General features: G+C 46.2%; 1 protein-coding gene across 1 annotated transcript in view; it reads right to left on the reverse strand.

The window, feature by feature from the left end:
• Positions 1 to 11083, reverse strand: part of LOC121556499 (voltage-dependent calcium channel gamma-7 subunit-like) — an 18775-nt gene extending 7692 nt beyond the window's left edge. Inside the window, exons 1-4 of the mRNA XM_041870386.1 lie at positions 10808 to 11083; positions 2513 to 2708; positions 1922 to 2008; positions 602 to 742 (exon numbers count right to left, since the gene is read on the reverse strand). Coding sequence (XP_041726320.1) covers positions 602 to 742; positions 1922 to 2008; positions 2513 to 2708 — 424 coding nt within the window. The 5' untranslated portion in view covers positions 10808 to 11083. The remainder of the gene's footprint in view (positions 1 to 601; positions 743 to 1921; positions 2009 to 2512; positions 2709 to 10807) is intronic.
• Positions 11084 to 14251: the final 3168 nt, after the last annotated feature.

Raw genomic sequence — 14251 nt, forward strand, 5'->3', positions numbered from 1 at the left:
GAATGGCCTATATACCTGAGAGGATGGATGAAGGCAGTAATAATCAAGGCCAGATGGAGTGACATATATACCTGAGAGGATGGATGAAGGCAGTAATAATCAAGGCCAGATGGAGTGGCCTATCTACCTGGGAGGATGAAGGCAGTAATAATCAAAGCCAAATGGATGGCCTATCTACCTGAGAGGATGAAGGCAGTAATAATCAAGGCCAGATGGAGTGGCCTATATACCTGAGTGGATGGATGAAGGCAGTAATAATCAAGGCCAGATGGAGTTGCCTATCTACCTGAGAGGATGAAGTCAGTAATAATCAAGGCCAGATGGAGTGGCCTATCTACCTGGGAGGATGAAGGCAGTAATAATGAAGGCCAAATGGATGGCCTATCTACCTGAGAGGATGAAGGCAGTAATAATCAAGGCCAGATGGAGTGGCCTATATACCTGAGTGGATGGATGAAGGCAGTAATAATCAAGGCCAGATGGAGTTGCCTATCTACCTGAGAGGATGAAGTCAGTAATAATCAAGGCCAGATGGAGTGGCCTATATACCTGAGAGGACGAAGGCAGTAATAATCAAAGCCAGATGGATTGGCCTATCTACCTGAGAGGATGAAGAAGATCCCGGAGATGAAGGCCAGGATGGTGCGCTGGGGCCGGATGTGTCCGATGTTACTGATGACAAAGGCTGTGAAGACGAAGAGCAGAGACACCATGGGGAACGGAGTGGCCGTCCGCACCATCTCTACAGGGTTAGAGGTCAGAGGTTAGAGGTCATAGCAGAGACACCATGGGGAACGGAGTGGCCGTCCGCACCATCTCTACAGGGTTAGAGGTCAGAGGTTAGAGGTCATAGCAGAGACACCATGGGAAATGGAGTGGCCGTCCGCACCATCTCTACAGGGTTAGAGTTCAGAGGTTAGAGGTCATAGCAGAGACACCATGGGGAACGGAGTGGCCGTCCGCACCATCTCTACAGGGTTAGAGGTCAGAGGTTAGAGGTCATAGCAGAGACACCATGGGAAATGGAGTGGCCGTCCGCACCATCTCTACAGGGTTAGAGTTCAGAGGTTAGAGGTCATAGCAGAGACACCATGGGAAATGGAGTGGCCGTCCGCACCATCTCTACAGGGTCACAGGTTAGAGATTAGAGGTTAGATGTCATAGCAGAGACACCATGGGAAATGGAGTGGCCGTCCGCACCATCTCTACAGGGTCACAAGTTAGAGGTCAGAGGTCATAGCAGAGACACCATGGGAAATGGAGTGGCCGTCCGCACCATCTCTACAGGGTCACAGGTTAGAGGTCAGAGGTTAGTGGTCATAGCAGAGACACCATGGGAGGAAATGGAGTGGCCGCCCGCACCATCTCTACAGGGTCACAGTGTTAGATGTCAAATGTTGTGCGCTAACCATAATAGAGAGCAATAGTAATGGCGTCTTTTTGTAGGCACCAACTTCACCATGGCTCGTTGGCCAAAGCCTATGGGGAAATTAATTGGGGTTTTGGAGGGGTTTTGGATAAACGCCAGAAATAAGGTATGTTGTAATCGCAGGCTTAGGGAGACCTTAAATGAGATAATCTTCATCAGCTAACGTCACTTTTTGTGAATTTTTAAGCATTTATGTTATCATAACAAACACATAAAGTATATAAAGGCTTCATAATAATTAATAAATGTAATGTTAACTGACTGCTATTATCTCATAGAACAAAACGTATAAGATCTCCTAAGCCTGTGTTAAGCCTAGACCTTATTTTCTGCGTTTATCCCAAAACCTTATTATTTTCCCATTAAGCTCCCCCATAGGAATGGCTGAACGAACCAGAGGTAACTCATTTCCGTTTTTTAGGACTAAAAGTTGGTGAGCTCTATGCTGAGTGTGCAGTGTAAAGCTGTAAGAGTATGGTACAGTATACTCACTCAGAATATTAGCAGTATTCTCTGTGGTGATCTCTATCTCTGGCTCAGTGAAATACTCTGACGCCACACATCTCCCATTCTCCGTCCCTGAGAGAGAGGGGAAAGAAAAATGTGTGTGTAAAATTGAGGCTTGCATGAGAAAAAGAGAGGGAGGCAGATACATACATACAGAGGTGGACTGGGACCAAGAATCAGCCCTACCATTTCTAACACACTGGACAATTTTTTTATTTGAGGCCCCCACACCGGCCCATTTTGTTATTTGAGGCCCCCATGTTTTGCCAGTTAATTATCATTTTGCGCTAAAATAAACAAGCTAGGCTAAAAATGGACAGCCCATCTGGCACTTGTTCAAAATGCCAGATGGCCAGTCCGCCCACGCACATGTTAATGAAAAAAGAATACAGTATATAACATTGGGATTGTGAAGTTGCACTGATATAAGGTCAGTTTGCATTTTCCCCTAATGGTTAAGGTTCAGATTTAGAAGGGGTAAACTGATCCTAGATCAACTACGGCTAATTCTACCCGGAAGCAGATTGGTCAGGTCACTACTGCTATTGAGGGTCAGAGGTCAGGGGTCATATGTACCAGCCACGAAGCAGACCCTCCAGAGGCCAGAGTGCAGGGCCATCTTGACCTCCATGCTCTGGTTCTGCTGCAGCACGATGCCTTCCTCCATTAGCAGCCAGTAGTCTGTAGACACAGCCACACCCACCAGCAGCAGACCACACGCCCCAAACACCGTGGACAGGATGGTCAGCGCTCTGCTACTGCACGAACTCATCTAAAGACGGAGGGAGAGGGAGAGAAGAGGAGGGAGAGGGAGAGGGAGAGGAGGGAGAAGGAGAGAGAAGGAGAGAGAGCAAGGATAAGTCAGACTATTGCATGAACTCTTCAGAGAGGAGAGAGAGCAAGTGAAAGAGAGAGAGAACTATTTTAATTTTACGTCAGACTATTAGATGAAACTCATCTAAAGCGAGAGAGAGAGAGAAAGAGAGAGAGAGAGAGAGAGAGAGAGAGAGAGAGAGAGAGAGAGAGAGAGAGAGAGAGAGAGAGAGAGAGAGAGAGAGAGAGAGAGAGAGAGAGAGAGAGAGAGGGAGACAGAGACCTCATTCAGAAGTCATGCTGAGAGAAAGCGTTTGTTTCTCTACCACCCTTTGTAATATGAACCACTACACACCATGTCAGGGGCTACAGCAGCTTGAATACTGCACCAACACACACACACTGATACACACATAAGCACACACGCACACACATACACACACAGACACACACACCAGTGGAGGCTCCTCAGAGGAGGAAGGTGAGGACCATTCTCCTCAGTGAATTTCATAAAATGTTTAATTGTAAAACATTTACAAAGTTTTCCTTTTTAGATAAAACTATACTAAATATAACCACGTCACCAAATAACTGATTAAAACACTATTTTGCAAAGAAGGTCTACAGTAGCCTCAACAGCACTTTGTAGGGTAGCACCATGGTGTAGCCAGAGGACAGCTAGCTTCCGTCCTCCTCTGGGTACATTGACTTCAATACAAAACCTAGGAGGCTTATGGTTCTCACCCCCTTCTATAGGCTTACACAGTAATTATGACAACTTAATTTGGTCCAGAGGGTCTTTGAATGGGAGATATGTGTCCCATCTATAGCACCAATGATGTTTGGAAAATCTGCGGGATGAATTAGGCTATTTATCATTTTTATCATGTTGCCTAGGTTTATTCATTTGAGATTAGCAAAGCATCGCTGGCAGTCAACTAACTGATCGCAGCCTACTGTACCTGCAATTCTGTAAAAGTCCTCCTTGATTATATGGACAGCTTGATGACCAGGGAATGCAACACAGACATAAAAAAATATATTCAATGCTAGGCAGACTTCTTCCGGCTCTACACACAGTTGCCTTGCCAAATAGTTCAGCATCGCCCAAATTTTGTACAGGAAACTTCCAGCATCAAAAAAATCTCTAAGCAATACACAGTTTGTATAGCAGTCAAAGCGAAACCGCGTTGGGTTACATTTGCTATATACATTTACCAGATATATGAGTGATTGTGCGGAAAAACGACAACGTTCAAAAATACATTCTTCTAAATTATCTAAAGGATGTATTCGAGGTCCAATAATTCGTTCCCGTTGTAAAGCACGGCGAACAATGCAGGCTCCGATGTCAAGTGGATTTTCCAAGAAGGGACAGGCCATAGTGACTCAATCACCTCTTATATATTGTACATTGCTCTTGTCCATTTGTGTCCTCACATCACCCTGAAGAGTCATTTGGTCAGTGGTCCTCATTTCTGTTTCAGAGTAACTGTCTTCGTTGGAGATGAGCTTCCAGTCTATGCTCAGTTTCTCATTTATCGCACTAATGGTTAAGGATAGGATTTGGAGAGGGGAAGCTGATCCTAGACCTGTGGCTACGGGCATCTTCTATTCAGAGTGACATCAACTGCACTGAGCCCCCGTCCTACTGGCAAAGCATGCTGGGAGAGAAGGCATCTCCTATGGATGTGCTTATTGTGCAGTGAATGGAGCGAATGGAGAGTGAAGGAGGGATGAATGGAGAGTGAAGGAGGGATGAATGGAGAGTGAAGGAGGGATGAATGGAGAGTGAAGGAGGGATGAATGGAGAGTGAAGGAGGGATGAATGGAAAGGAAGAGTGAATGGATCCTGGCTTTGTGAGCGAGGGATGGGAGGTTTGGAAGGGATGGAGGCAGGCAGGCGGAGAATGACTTAAAGAGCTGGGAGAAGGGAATTAAGAATAGGGTTGAGAGAGAGACAGATTCAACAGAGGGAAACAGATAAGAAGAAAAAGACAGGAAGACAGGACGACAGGAAGACAGGAAGGAAGGAAGAGACAGACAGTGAATCGAGGATAACTGTATGGAAATATCTAGCAAAACTCTACATGCATATGTAAACTTATACTACTGATTTGCTGTTGTGAATTATGAGGTGATCATTACTTTAGCACACTGATGAAATGGTGTTAGCTCAGGACTGTCTCCCTCCTGATTTGATAACCTTCTCTTCCTCTCCTTCTCCCTCTATTTCCAACATGTCATCGTGCTTCTTCCTTCTTTCTCCTTCCCTCGGTTTCTTTCCTTCTCTTCACGTCTTCCCCTTACTTCTTCCTCCCTCTCCCTTCTTCATTTTCAGCCTCTTCCCGATGTTTCCCCCTTCCTCCTCCTTCCTCCTCCTTCCCGTTCTTTCCTCAGTGTCCTTCCTTTTCTCCCTCCTTCTCTCCTCCACCATTTTCACCCAGTCATGTTTCTCTCCCTGTGTTTTCTCTCCAGTCTGTGTGGTGACTCAGTGGAGCCCCCAGAGCTGAGTGGAGTCGCATGGGACTGTGGGGTGACTCAGTGGAGCCCCCAGAGCTGAGTGGAGTCGCATGGAGCTGTGGGGTGACTCAGCGGAGCCCCCAGAGCTGAGTGGAGTCGCATGGGGCTGTGGGGTGACTCAGTGGAGCCCCCAGAGCTGAGTGGAGTCGCATGGGGCTGTGGGGTGACTCAGCGGAGCCCCCAGAGCTGAGTGGAGTCGCATGGGGCTGTGGGGTGACTCAGTGGAGCCCCCAGAGCTGAGTGGAGTCGCATGGGGCTGTGGGGTGACTCAGCGGAGCCCCCAGAGCTGAGTGGAGTCGCATGGGGCTGTGGGGTGACTCAGCGGAGCCCCCAGAGCTGAGTGGAGTCGCATGGGGCTGTGGGGTGACTCAGCGGAGCCCCCAGAGCTGAGTGGAGTCGCATGGGGCTGTGGGGTGACTCAGCGGAGCCCCCAGAGCTGAGTGGAGTCGCATGGGGCTGTGGGGTGACTCAGCGGAGCCCCCAGAGCTGAGTGGAGTCGCATGGGGCTGTGTGGTGACTCAGTGGAGCCCCCAGAGCTGAGTGGAGTCGCATGGGGCTGTGGGGTGACACTGTGTTTGTATGTACAGTGGGGAAAAAAAGTATTTAGTCAGCCACCAATTGTGCAAGTTCTCCCACTTAAAAAGATGAGAGAGGCCTGTAATTTTCATCATAGGTACACGTCAACTATGACAGACAAATTGAGAAAAAAATATCCAGAAAATCACATTGTTTGATTTTTTATGAATTTATTTGCAAGTTATGGTGGAAAATAAGTATTTGGTCACCTACAAACAAGCAAGATTTATGGCTCTCACAGACCTGTAACTTCTTCTTTAAGAGGCTCCTCTGTCCTCCACTCGTTACCTGTATTAATGGCACCTGTTTTAACTTGTTATCAGTATAAAAGACACCTGTCCACAACCTCAAACAGTCACACTCCAAACTCCACTATGGCCAAGACCAAAGAGCTGTCAAAGGACACCAGAAACAAAATTGTAGACCTGCACCAGGCTGGGAAGACTGAATCTGCAATAGGTAAGCAGCTTGGTTTGAAGAAAGCAACTGTGGGAGCAATTATTAGGAAATGGAAGACATACAAGACCACTGATAATCTCCCCTCGATCTGGGGCTCCACGCAAGAGCTGACCCCGTGGGGTCAAAATGATCACAAGAACGGTGAGCAAAAATCCCAGAACCACACGGGGGACCTAGTGAATGACCTGCAGAGAGCTGGGACCAAAGTAACAAAGCCTACCATCAGTAACACACTACGCCGCCAGGGACTCAAATCCTGCAGTGCCAGACGTGTCCCCCTGCTTAAGCCAGTACATGTCCAGGCCCGTCTGAAGTTTGCTAGAGTGCATTTGGATGATCCAGAAGAGGATTGGGAGAATGTCATATGGTCAGATGAAACCAAAATAGAACTTTTTGGTAAAAACTCAACTCGTCGTGTTTGGAGGACAAAGAATGCTGAGTTGCATCCAAAGAACACCATACCTACTGTGAAGCATGGGGATGGAAACATCATGCTTTGGGGCTGTTTTTCTGCAAAGGCACCAGGACGACTGATCCGTGTAAAGGAAAGAATGAATGGGGCCATGTATCGTGAGATTTTGAGTGAAAACCTCCTTCCATCAGCAAGGGCATTGAAGATGAAATGTGGCTGGGTCTTTCAGCATGACAATGATCCCAAACACACCGCCCGGGCAACGAAGGAGTGTTTTTCGTAAGAAGCATTTCAAGGTCCTGGAGTGGCCTAGCCAGTCTCCAGATTTCAACCCCATAGAAAATCTTTGGAGGGAGTTGAAAGTCTGTGTTGCTCAGCGTCAGCCCCAAAACATCACTGCTCTAGAGGAGATCTGCATGGAGGAATGGGCCAAAATACCAGCAACAGTGTGTGAAAACCTTGTGAAGACTTACAGAAAACGTTTGACCTGTGTCATTGCCAACAAAGGGTATATAACAAAGTATTGAGAAACTTTTGTTATTGACCAAATACTTATTTTCCACCATAATTTGCAAATAAATTCATTAAAAATCCTACAATGTGATTTTCTGGATATTTTTTTCTCATTTTGTCTGTCATTGTTTGACGTGTACCTATGATGAAAATTACAGGCCTCTCTCATCTTTTTAAGTGGGAGAACTTGCACAATTGGTGGCTGACTAAATACTTTTTTCCCCCACTGTATGTGTGTGTGTGGGGGGGACATACACCCAGGGGGAGTCAGAGAGGTCCAAGGAGAAGAGACATGATTGTAAATAATCTGGGGCTAGATAAAGAGGACCAGTCAGAGACCAGTCACAGACGACCATACGGAGGCAAGGTCAATTCCATTCATTCACAGATACAGAGGAGAATAGAACTGACTAAAGAGAGCGATATGGAAAGAACAGGAGGAGGAATAGCTAGAAAAGAGAGAGAGGAGGAGGAGAGATATGATGAGAGGATAGGAGGAGTGACTAGAAGAGAGACAGAGAGGAGGGGAGGAGTAGAGATATGATGAGAAGATAGGAGGAGTGACTAAAGGAGATGAGAGAGGTCCAAAAAAAAGTAAGGGAGTAATCAAGACAAGAAGTCAGATAAGAAGAATGAATGGAAGAAATACACACAATGAGTGGTCAGTGAGGAGTCAGCCCAACTCTGCAGCATTTCTAAAAGTTGTCCCCTCCTTTCTGCCCTCACTCACTTTCATTTTAGTCATTAAGCAGATGCTCTTTTCCCTCACTCCCCCTCACTGATGTGATAGGCCTGGATAGGTAGAAGCTATATGGTGAAAACTATCACTTACTGTGAACCAGACGCCTCCGATTCACAAACAGAGGGGATAACTTTATGGAAATGATGATGATATCCAAAAATAGAGGCGATAGGACTTATCTAAACTTGGCAATCCCATGTCCTTTCTGCCAGTCAGCGCCAGATGTCAGCGTGACACTCCAGAAGCGCCAGCTGACTTCAGGTCACAGCCATGGTGATGTCACTGTGCTGTCCTGCCAACTGGAATGTGCATGACAGTGCTCACATATGGTCCTTCACTAGATTATAAGTATTGTAGAAGTAATCGCCCCTCTGGGACAAATCACATTTTTAAAATGTCATTTAATTGAATATTGTGTATCTATCTGCATGGTCCCTAAGGTAACCTTCATGTATTCTTTGAAAAGAGAACACTGATGAAAGCATTGAAGCCAAAACATTGGTGAAGTGAAGCTTTACGCTGCACTTTTCATCTGTCTGCAGCACCTCACTTTGAAGGGTGTGTTTGTACTCTTCACTTTGTTATAACATAACCCTCCATAGGCTATTCTCTCATAAACAGTCACTACATTGTGACAACACCATGGACTAATAATGTATCCTAGTTGAATGAATCTCAGCTTCAGTAGAGCAGTGGCAGAGAATGACCACACATTATTTTAGCAGCTTGGACAGCACTCTCATTGTCCAGTTCAGGATCCTTGGACAGCACTCTCATTGTCCAGTTCAGCACCTTGGACAGCACTCTCATTGTCCAGTTCAGGATCCTTGGACAGCACTCTCATTGTCCAGTTCAGGATCCTTGGACAGCACTCTCATTGTCCAGTTCAGGATCCTTGGACAGCACTCTCATTGTCCAGTTCAGGATCCTTGGACAGCACCCTCTTTTTCCAGTTCAGGATCCTTGGACAGCACCCTCATTGTCCAGTTCAGGATCCTTGGACAGCACTCACATTGTCCAGTTCAGCACATTGGACAGCACTCTCATTGTCCAGTTCAGCACCTTGGACAGCACTCCCATTGTCCAGTTCAGGATCCTTGGACAGCACCCTCATTGTCCAGTTCAGGATCCTTGGACAGCACCCACATTGTCCAGCAGCAACATGGACAGCACTCTTCCTGTCCAGCAGCACCATGGACAGCACTCTTCCTGTCTAGCAGCACCATGGACAGCACTCTTCCTGTCTAGCAGCACCATGGACAGCACTCTTCCTGTCCAGAAGCACCATGGGCAGCACTCTTCCTGTCCAGCAGCACCATGGACAGCACTCTTCCTGTCCAGCAGCACCATGGACAGCACTCATCCTGTCCAGAAGCACCATGGGCAGCACTCTTACTGTCCAGTTCAGAACTCTCACTGACCAGTTCAGCACCATGGACAGCACTTTCACTGCTTCAAGAGGTTCTCCAGAGCTTCAGGGTGTGCAGGCTTTCACTCCATCCTATCACTAACACAGCTCGAAGGTGGAAAACCCTTGTTTTAAAAAAGCAATTTTAAACCAGTCTTTTCTAGTTGTGTCTTTCCTAGCAGGGCCAGACAGTAATGACCCTGTAGTTTAGTCTACTAGGTGAGATAGATCTGTAAAGACCTGCAGGTTCACTTCCCCTGGTATACTCTCTGGAATGAGAGAGAGAGAGAGAGAAAGAGAGAGAGAGAGAGAGAGAGAGAGAGAGAGAGAGAGAGAGAGAGAGAGAGAGAGAGAGAGAGAGAGAGAGAGAGAGAAGTGAATGAGAGGGAGAGAGATTGCAATGAAAATTGGAGGGCAGAATTAGCCCCTCCAGAGTTTATAAGGCAAAGAAGACAAAGTGAGAGACTGAGGCTGAAACAGATGTAGGTTAATATAGGGAAAGACCTTGGCCCAAAAAGGCAAGGAGTACCCCACGTGAACACGCATGCCCTGGGCTGGTTGCGCTCACACTGCACGCGCCAAACTAATTACTTGCAGTAACTAGGATATAACTAAGTCGCAACAAAAACTATTCCATGTCAAAATTCCTCACAGGAAAAAACACACAGACACGCTCTCTCTCGCTCTCTCTCTCTCTCACACACACACAGTGACTCATTCATCAAGGACATTTAAATAATGAAATTAAGAAAGCAGTGGCCACACAGTAAAATGACAGCACATACAGACAGCGAGAGAGAGAGAGAGAGAGAGCGAGCGAGCGAGAGAGAGAGAGATGAAAGAATACAGAGGAATGTACATGAAATCACCATAATTTCCACCAGTAGGCTACCACCAGCGAGGTCTTCAGTTCACCAGTCTCTCTCCATCTATCTATCACCACAGCGCTCACACAATGTGTGTGTTTCTACTGTTTATTATAGATACGGTAGTCCCAGTTTATATCACACGACACACACAATATGCCTTAGAATGTTGTTTGGAACCCCCACCATTGCCACACTGTCACGCGGAGAGTTTGGAATTGATAAACATAGGCAGACCAGGCGCGATAAAGAAGACTGTATCCTACAATCCGACTCAGACAAACATTAAAAGGTGTTAATGTGAGTTAGACAACATAACATAGACGTTCCAGTAACGGATTAAAGCCATCCACGACAGACATAAATCATTTTGGCGCTTTCTAAATATGATGACAACTGTCTGCGCACTGCTGGCAGATGTTGGCTACACGACACCAGAACGTGTTCAGTGAAATAGTTTATCAATCATATCCTTAATCTTATAAACCTCATGCAGTAGGGTAAAATGGTTCAGTTAAAATGTGTTTGTATATGTTGAGTTATGAGCAAAAACACTTACCCTGGCTGCCTCAGGAGCGATATCCGAATGGTGTGCGCGCTTGACAGTAATCAAGAACCTCGCGCCAGGGAGGGTTGGCAGATTTCGCAGTTCTCTCTCTCTCCCTATATCTCTCTGCCCCCTCTTTCACTCTCTCTCTCATTTGTGTGTGTTACCCGCTTACGCTCCTTTACACCTCCTCTCAATCTCCAACTCCCTCTCTTTTGCACTCACACTATCATCTCTGAGCACTGCTGCGGTGGGACTGGAACTACAGTATTCCGCACAACAGGGACACTGGAGAAGAGAGAGAGAGAGTGTGAAAGGGACACGAGGAAAGAGAGAGAGAGAGAGAGAGAGAGAGAGAGAGAGAGAGAGAGAGAGAGAGAGAGAGAGAGAGAGAGAGAGAGAGAGAGAGAGAGAGAGAGAGAGAGAGAGAGAGAGAGAGAGAGAGTGGGGGGTGGGGTGGGGTGGGGGTGGGGGGATGTAGAGGAAGGGAAATGCAGGGGGAGCAAACTGCAAGTTAAAGAGAATACATTTTTATTTCACCTTTATTTTGGCAGGGAGTCAATGCTGTGACCAATGTCTCTTTTCCAGATGCTGTATAGGACCACAATACACATCAAAATACAATACACACATTAAACTACACATTCATATACACAATAATAAACATGCTAGTATACACAACAATACATGAAAACCAAAACACAATCATAAAAACAGACACATTCTTCTGAAATGCCTTAGAGGCACCAATTCCTCCAATTTTAAAGTGTATTGTAGATCATTCCACACGGTAAGTGTATAAATACTGTACAGTCAAATAACATTCAAGCATATTCAGGGTGATTTATGCAGCCTGTATGTGACCAGTCATTGTGGTGTAAATGTATTAAGCCATGAGTGTTCAAATTAAAGAGAGCATCATTATCACACACTACTGTTAGTGGACAGTGACCATGAATGTGTAACTACAATCTAGAGGTGCTGACAGTAGATACTAACTAGATACAGTAGATGGGAATGGTTGAACACCACTCAAATGAAATATAGCCTACTGTAACCTGCTCTCTCCCTCCCTCCCTCCTCTCCATCTTGCCCCCTCCCTTTTCTCCTGTGGTCTCTGTCCCCCGTTCTATTTTTAGATGGCTGGTGGAGGAATCCTATATTTTTAGTAGTGATATCAATAGACTGCTGCACACTCTGACCTCATGGGGGGAGAGAGAGCGAGAGAGAGAGAGAGAGAGAGGAGGAAGGTTATGTCACAAATTCAGAATGATTGACTGACCCAAGATAAGTGTGAAGTGGGTATAGGCTTCATATATAAAAGCTACCCACACAGAAACACATTCACGAAAGTCCGTTTGAATGATAAGATCAGATGTATTGGTACAGACGCAACAGTCGTCATTACACAATAACATCTCTATCATTAAACTATAGCTGTAACACATACAGTTTATCATAATAGGAAAATAAACCAGAAAGGCTTGTGTGAAACACAGTGGGTCATTTTGACATGGGGAACAGAGTGGAGGAGACAAGACACTCATTATCTCCTGTAGAATGAAAGGAGGAAGATGAAAAAAGAGTGAAAGAGGTTCAGCACTGCAGCTAAGCAGAGAGAGAGAGAGAGCTAGTGAGGTGGTGGGAGGCAGAGAAAGAGAGATGAAGGACAGAGAGGTAAAAGAGAGGGTGAGTGAGAGAGGAGGGAGGTAGAGAGAGAGAAAAAGAGAGAAGTTGATGAGATTGTGAAGGTCAAATTGTTATAAACCAGATCTCTATGGGGACATAGTACTCCCATCGTGATGGTGCGGGGTTGAGTGAAGGGTGGTGAGGAGGGTGAGGAGGGGAGGTAGTGCCTGTGGGACTGCTGCAAGGGAAGGAGGAAGAGAGGAAGTGAAATTGAGACACTGAGAAGGTGGTTTTGCTGGTTCGACAACTACCACAGTAAATTAAGAGGATGTTACGTGTGTGTGTGTGTGTGTGTGTGCGTGTGTGCGCGAGCGTGTGTGTGTGTAAATGCAGGGACAGAAGATGAGAGTGGCAAGAGGCTTGGGAAAGAAAAACAGGGTGCGATGGATTGATGGCTAAGATTGGAACTAGAACATGTTAGTACAGACAGTACAGTGAGGGAAAAAAGTATTTGATCCCCTGCTGATTTTGTACGTTTGCCCACTGACAAAGAAATGATCAGTCTATAATTTTAATGGTAGGTTTATTTGAACAGTGAGAGACAGAATAACAACAACAAAATCCAGAGAAACGCATGTCAAAAATGTTATAAATTGATTTGCATTTTAATGAGGGAAATAAGTATTTGACCCCCTCTCAATCAGAAAGATTTCTGGCTCCCAGGTGTCTTTTATACAGGTAACGAGCTGAGATTACGAGCACACTCTTAAAGGGAGTGCTCCTAATCTCAGTTTGTTACCTGTATAAAAGCCACCTGTCCACAGAAGCAATCAATCAATCAGATTCCAAACTCTCCACCAGGGCCAAGACCAAAGAGCTCTCCAAGGATGTCAGGGACAAGATTGTAGACCTACACCAGGCTGGAATGGGCTACAAGACCATCGCCAAGCAGCTTGGTGAGAAGGTGACAACAGTTGGTGCGATTATTCGCAAATGGAAGAAACACAAAAGACCTGTCAATCTCCCTCGGCCTGGGGCTCCATGCAAGATCTCACCTCGTGGAGTTGCAATGATCAGGAGAACGGGGAGGAATCAGCCCAGAACTACACGGGAGGATCTTGTCAATGATCTCAAGGCAGCTGGGACCATAGTCACCAAGAAAACAATAGGTAACACACTACGCCGTGAAGGACTGAAATCCTGCAGCGCCCGCAAGATCCTCCTGCTCAAGAAAGCACATATACAGACCCGTCTGAAGTTTGCCAATGAACATCTGAATGATTCAGATGAGAACTGGGTGAAAGTGTTGTGGTCAGATGAGACCAAAATGGAGCTCTTTGGCATCAACTCAACTTGCCGTGTTTGGAGGAGGAGGAATGCTGCCTATGACCCAAAGAACACCATCCCCACCGTCAAACATGGAGGTGGAAACATTAAGCTTTGGGGGTGTTTTTCTGCTAAGGGGACAGGACAACTTCACCGCATCAAAGGGACGATGGACGGGGCCATGTACTTTCAAATCTTGGGTGAGAACCTCCTTCCCTCAGCCAGGGCATTGAAAATGGGTCGTGGATGGGTATTCCAGCATGACAATGACCCAAAACACACGGCCAAGGCAACAAAGGAGTGGCTCAAGAAGAAGCACATTAAGGTCCTAGAGTGGCCTAGCCAGTCTCCAGACCTTAATCCCATAGAAAATCTGTGGAGGGAGCTGAAGGTTCGAGTTGCCAAACGTCAGCCTCGAAACCTTAATGACTTGGAGAAGATCTGCAAAGAGGAGTGGGACAAAATCCCTCCTGAGATGTGTGCAAACCTGGTGGCCAACTA

The sequence above is a fragment of the Coregonus clupeaformis genome, unplaced genomic scaffold (assembly GCF_020615455.1).
Source record: "Coregonus clupeaformis isolate EN_2021a unplaced genomic scaffold, ASM2061545v1 scaf0125, whole genome shotgun sequence".
Taxonomy (NCBI): domain Eukaryota; kingdom Metazoa; phylum Chordata; class Actinopteri; order Salmoniformes; family Salmonidae; genus Coregonus; species Coregonus clupeaformis.